We start from the raw sequence: 6071 nt of genomic DNA on the forward strand, positions 1-6071 counted from the left end.
AGGCACCAAAGTGATCGCATCGAACAAGTTGAGGCACTCGTGGTGTATTTAACTCTAGTTTATACAAGATGCAAAGTCCTCTACACATTGATAGCATCAGCTAATACAATGTCCCCCTACACATTGATAGCATCAGCTAATAAAATGTCCTCTACACATTGTACAGAAACCGCGTCAATTAATTCGGATAGGAGGCAGTAGAATTATTCCTAAGACCAAGCCCCTACACAGTAATGCATCATCGTTGCAACCTCATCTACAGCATTCAATCATCATCACAGAACATCAAACCGTGCACCCTGTGCGACTCTCCTGGCAAGGTACTTCTTAGCATTCTTACGGGCAAGATCCCAGTACATAGCTCTTCCCTCGGGCGTTAAAGCAGGCATATTCCTATCCACATCTCTCATGACTGGATCTATGACCAAGGCCTGAAGCCTGGTGGAGTTATCTGCAACATGAGCTGCAAGTTCAATCTCACCCCGGGCCCCATGGAACCCTGTGATGAGCACCCTCTTTAGATGACCGTGGCGACACGGAGGAAGGCTCCTGATAGGTAACTTCTCAAAATCATTCAGCGGAAAGGAGCGGCGCTGAAACTGCATAGATCAAGAATAACATTAGCATTTTATTCTTGTACAGTGGCTTCTTCAGTCACAGAGAACACATGAAGACAATGCAATATAGGTAACAGATAATATAGGAGGTATGCATTGTAAGGGATAAGATGATGATAACTTACATGTATATCTAACTCCTCTAGTAGAGGGGCAGCCTTGAGAAAAGAAGCCAAGGAGAGGAGATTGTCCTGACCAGAAAAATACAACCTCAGCTGTAGATACTTCAGATGAGAAAACTTGGTCACAACCTCTGGCAAGTAAAATACCTACAAATGCCGGTTTAACCAAGTGAATAGATGTGAGGGGGATGTAATCATAGCATCAGAGTGATCGAGCAGCAAACCTTCAATGTCATGCATGCACTCAGATTCAGGTTCTGTGCATGGGGCATCGCTCGGGGAAGTTCAGTAATGGCATGCTCTAGCGTCAACGAAGGAAAGTTCATTTCCACATGTCCTAGTTGCAGACTTTCACTGAGATCGAGAGGTACCATAAATCCATCATATACAAAAGTTCGGAGGTTCTTGGAGATGAAGTGTATTTTGTTTATGCAACTGTGCGCCACGTGCAAGTGTTGCAGACGCGGAAGTGATACCCTTATGTCATCATGCGGATGGCACATAACGATGCTTAATCTCTCAAGATTGGAGCAACTTGACAGAACGAGCTGAAGATCATTTGAAGAGACATCCACACTGCTTATATCAAGCGCTTTGAGGTTTGGAAAACCACTAAAGTTGGGTTGTGCTTTAAGTGATACGAAGCTGAGACGAATTGCCTCAAGGCGGGACATGCTTTGTTTGTCGAAAAGCTCAAACGGGAACACGTGCCGATGTTTGCAGCATCTTAAGTCCTCCGGCTCCAACTCAATTGCTAGATTCTTTGCCCGTGACAGGACAGCAAATTTCACCCAGTTATTGAGATGATCAACTAGCAGGTTGTCGAATGGGAACTTGATCTGAAATTCTTCAACAGCCGTAGCACCACACTGCTTCAAGACAGCATTGGCACTTGCAATGAAAACCCGCGTGCGCTGCTCTTTGCTGGAAGTAGTACTGTTGGCACACATCGTGGCACCATCAAGTATTAGATTAGGGCATGATGTCCACGTGTGCCTCCACTTGGTTGAAAGAGTGCTTGTCCGAACAATTTCATTCAGGGGCAGCTTTGATAGGATCAAACATAGGACATCCTGAAGCACAACCATGCATGTCAGGAGAAGCAATTAAATTTCTGGCAACACACACACACACACACATAAACAGATCTTGTTACAACAGAATATCATCAAATTCATGTTGGTTTGGTGATTTTGTTTTTGGAGAGACAATGATTGATTTCTTTGGAAACTAGAAACAAGATTGACATAGGCAAAAGTCCCCTGAAACTACTGTTCTGCCATTGCTACTGAGAAGAAATGGGTGAGGAGGCCAGTTGAGGTGTTCCACAAGATGTTTTCCTTTGTGCAGCAAGTGGTAAGTTCTTCTAAAGGAGCACGACAGGAGAGGTCGATCAGATGACACCAGGAAACTTTGACCAGATATATTGTTCTGTTTCTTGTTATATTTTAGAGTTTATTACTCAGCTGTTTTTGATAGAATCTAAGTAAACTGGCGATCACGCGCACTGAATACTACTATTACGTAGATAAAGTAAAAATGCACACCTGTGGAAGGCTTTGGAACGGATCGTTGGGTTGTTGTTTCTTCGTGGAGACTGATCTGTCCTGTTGTTGTTTCTTCGCGGAGACTGGTCTATCATGGGAAAGCTTTGCTCTCTTATTACTTCTACACATTGTATGTGGAACGATCTTGGTTGCCTAATCTGAAATCTGCAAAATTAGTTCAGACCCGCTTATATGGAACCTCTTTTTTTTTTTTGAGAAACGTACGGAAGCATAGTTAGTTGGAGGTAGATAAATTCGGACCCTGCCGCTTACCTGGCGAGTTGGTGCGGTCGCTGGTCGTGAGATCCACCTGCGTGCAGGCAGAGATCCTGAAGTTGGAGCACTGGCTGGCTCCCGCATATATGGGCTGACGATTTAAGGTTTCCGACTAGGAAACGAAATATCTTCTCGTATCGTTATCTTTATATATTTATTTTATTATATCATACTCGAAAACGTTTATACACCTAACGTTCGTTTTAAGTGAAAATTATGAGCGGACGATTCAGTGGCCGTTGGATGCGTCGCGCGAATCTCATTGCACAGATGACTGCCGCGTACCTACTAGGATGAAAGAAATTGTTCGCACTGTAGTGAACGCTCTCGACTCGACGTATATCGTCCCGACCACTTTATCCATCCTCATTTTTTGCCAGCCATTTCCACGCTTCCCTCCACCGCTCCACTGACCACATCCGCGCAAGACAGATCGGCCGGCGACCTCCTTCCTCTTCGTCTATGGCCGTCGAGGGGCATAAAGCGGCGGTCAGGCCCCCTTCACCCTCTTAGGCGTTGGCCGTCCTCAGGGGCCGGCTGGGACGGCAAATACGCTCCGCGACATGTCTTGGTGTGGCTGCACAAGCATGGCTCCCCGGTGTCTCGCCTGCCTCGACAGCGAGCGCCGCCACCGCTGGTTCGTGGTTGATGAGGGGGCGGCCGCCGGCTACCGCGATGCGTGGACGAGGCGAGCCTTGTTCCGCGGGATGGGGTGGAGCCGCCTTTTGCTCGCCGCCGCATTCGAGGCTTGTGGAGGCCATGTATCTCTTTTTCCTAGACGTCGGCTACGACCACCCCGGAGGTGGCAACGCCTAGGTTTCCTCCGCTTCCTCGCCATCAACCGCTTCTTCTCGAGCTCCCGTTTGCCGTCGTCCACCGTCGATATCCATCACCTCGATTCTCCTCTGTTTCCCCTGAGATGCACGATCTCGCCCCTGTTTCACACGCAGCTCACACCACATGCATATGCAGGAGCACACGAAAATGAAAATTTACATGGTACTGCTAGGTACCAACAGATCTTCACTCGTCCGCGTCGTTGTCAAGATTCGTGCAACTGATTCGTGTATAAGCTCAAAACCATTTCTCATTTCATATACATGGCAATACTGTCATGGAGAGTCTGACAGGTATCCACATACACTAGCGGGTGAAAACACTAGTCGAAAAAGAATCACTTTTCTTTCCTCCCTTAGAAGAAATAAAGGGCGACCTAGCAGCTGCGAGTCCTTCCGCCACCGTCCTCCGTCTTCCGTCGGCGACCTCGGTCGTCGGTAGTGACGGGGGTTGATAACCCACAAGTATAGGGGATCGTTTGTAGCCTTCTTCGATAAATAAGAGTGTCAAACCCAACGAGGAGCTAAAGGTAGAACAAATATTCCCTCAAGTTCTATCGACCACTGATACAACTCTACGCACACTTGACGGTTGCTTTGACTAGAACAAGTATGAAACTATTTTGCAAGAATAAAACTACGAGTACTTTGCGAGAATAAAACTATGAGTAAATTGCAAGACAATAAAAGTGGATAGCTTTTGTCAACAAGACAGTCATTTGTCTCTAGACAATTGATAACAAGTACCGGTAATCATTCTTGTAATTTTATATGAGGGAGAGGCATAAGCTAACATACTTTCTCTATTTGGATCATATGCATTTATGATTGGACCCCTAGCAAACTTCCGCAACTACTAAAGATCATTAAGGTCGTGAAACCCAACCATGGCATTAAGTATCAATTCCTCTTTACTCCCATACGCCATAACCCACTTACTCGGGTTTAAACTTCGGTCACTCTCACAACCCACCATAAGCGAACCATGAACATATTGCAACACCCTCCAGCAAGGATCCCTCCGTTTGCGCGACACGGAGGGCACTGTAGAACAACACCATAAATAAAATATACAATCATACCAACCAAGATCATGATTAACCCACAGGACAAAACCGATCTACTCAAACATCGTAGGATAGCCAAATATCATTGGGAAATAATATATGGAGTTGAGCACCATGTTTAAGTAGAGATTACAACGGGGAGAAGGGGTGTTACACCGCTGCATGGAGGGGGAGAGAGTTGGTATTCACGATAGCAAGATTGGTGGTGTAGATGGCCGTCACGATCCTTACCCCGGCGGCACTCCGGCGCCATCGAGAGAGGGGGGAGGCCCCCTCCTCCTTCTTCTTCCTTGCCCCCCCCTATATGAGAGGAGAGTTCCCCCTCTGGTCCATGGCCTCCATGGCGGCGGAGGGGCAGGAGCCCTTCCGAGATTGGATCTCCTTCTCTGTTCTCTTCTGTTTCGCGCTCCCAGATCTGGCCGAAAACCGTTTCTTATATTCTGGGAGATCCATAACTCCGATTGCGCTCAGATTTTAACACCATTTTTTTGGATATAAGCTTCCTTGGGCCCGAAGTAGAGCTCCAACCGACGTTCGACGAGGGCACAACCCACCACCACGCGCGGGGGCCTGGGGCGCGCCCTAGTGTCTTGTGGTCTCTGTGGGCCTACGTTTGCGTTGATTCCACCTCCCAAAAATCACATGTATTTCAAAATAATTCTTCGTAAAATTGTATTGCATTTGGACTTCGTTTGATATGGGTATTCTGCGAAACAAAAAACATGCAAAAAACAGGAACTGGCACTGGACACTGGATCAATAGGTTAGTCCAATAAATCATACAAAATGTTGCCAAAAATATGTGAAAGATATATAATATTGGCATGAAATGAGATAATAAAAAATTATAGATATGACGGAGACGTATCAGCATCCCCAAGCTTAATTCCTGCTCGTCCTCGAGTAGGTAAATGATAAAAAAATATAATTTTTTATGTGGAATGCTACCTAGCATAAACTTGATCATATGTCTAATCATGGCATGAATATTAAGACATAAGTGATGTTGGGGAACGTAGTACTAAATCAAAAAAAATTCCTACGTGTCACCAAGATCAATCTAGGAGATGCTAGCAATGAGAGAAAGGGAGTGCATCTTCATACCCTTGAAGATCTCTAAGCGGAAGCGTTACAAGAACGCGGTTGATGGAGTCATACTCGCGGCGATTCAAATCGCGGAAGATCTGATCTAGCACCGAACGGACGGCGCCTCCGCGTTCAACACACGTACAGCCCGGGGACGTCTCCTCCTTCTTGATCCAGCAAGGGGAGAGGAGAAGTTGAGGGAGAACTCCGGCATCACGACGGCGTGGTAGTGGAGCTCGTGGTTCTCCGGCAGGGCTTCCCCAAGCACTACGGAGGAGGAGGAGGTGTAGGAGGAGGGAGGGCTGCGCCAGGGGAAGGGGTGCTGCTGCCCTCTCTCTCCCTCACTATATATAGGGGAAAGGGGGAGGAGGAGGCGCCCTAGGGTTTCCATAGGGGAGGGGCGGCGGCCATTGAAGGAAATATGCCCTAGAGGCAATAATAAAGTTATTATTTATTTCTTATATCATGATAAATATTTATTATTCATGCTAGAATTGTATTAACCGCAAACATAATACTT

The 6071-nt window shown here is 46.5% G+C and overlaps 1 protein-coding gene across 1 annotated transcript; it reads right to left on the minus strand.

Annotated features, from left to right (window-relative positions):
- Positions 1–275: 275 nt before the first annotated feature.
- LOC109780511 (uncharacterized) lies at positions 276–1689 on the minus strand. Its single transcript, XM_020339095.1, has 3 exons — positions 1399–1689; positions 743–886; positions 276–599 (listed from the first exon to the last, which is right to left on the minus strand). Exons 1-3 carry the CDS (start codon positions 1687–1689, stop codon positions 276–278), a joined length of 759 nt encoding a protein of 252 aa, XP_020194684.1.
- Positions 1690–6071: the final 4382 nt, after the last annotated feature.

The sequence above is a fragment of the Aegilops tauschii genome, chromosome 7 (assembly GCF_002575655.3).
Source record: "Aegilops tauschii subsp. strangulata cultivar AL8/78 chromosome 7, Aet v6.0, whole genome shotgun sequence".
Lineage (NCBI taxonomy): Eukaryota > Viridiplantae > Streptophyta > Magnoliopsida > Poales > Poaceae > Aegilops > Aegilops tauschii.

Bases quoted from the DNA above. Each gene is read 5' to 3' on its own strand.
- LOC109780511 (XM_020339095.1), bottom strand. From the start codon at position 1,689: ATGTGTGCCAACAGTACTACTTCCAGCAAAGAGCAGCGCACGCGGGTT. The intron at 887-1,398 runs GCAATTCGTCTC...CGGCATTTGTAG, and splicing joins AAAGCATGTCCCGCCTTGAG to GTATTTTACTTGCCAGAGGT. The intron at 600-742 runs GTAAGTTATCAT...TGATCTATGCAG, and splicing joins TAGAGGAGTTAGATATACAT to TTTCAGCGCCGCTCCTTTCC.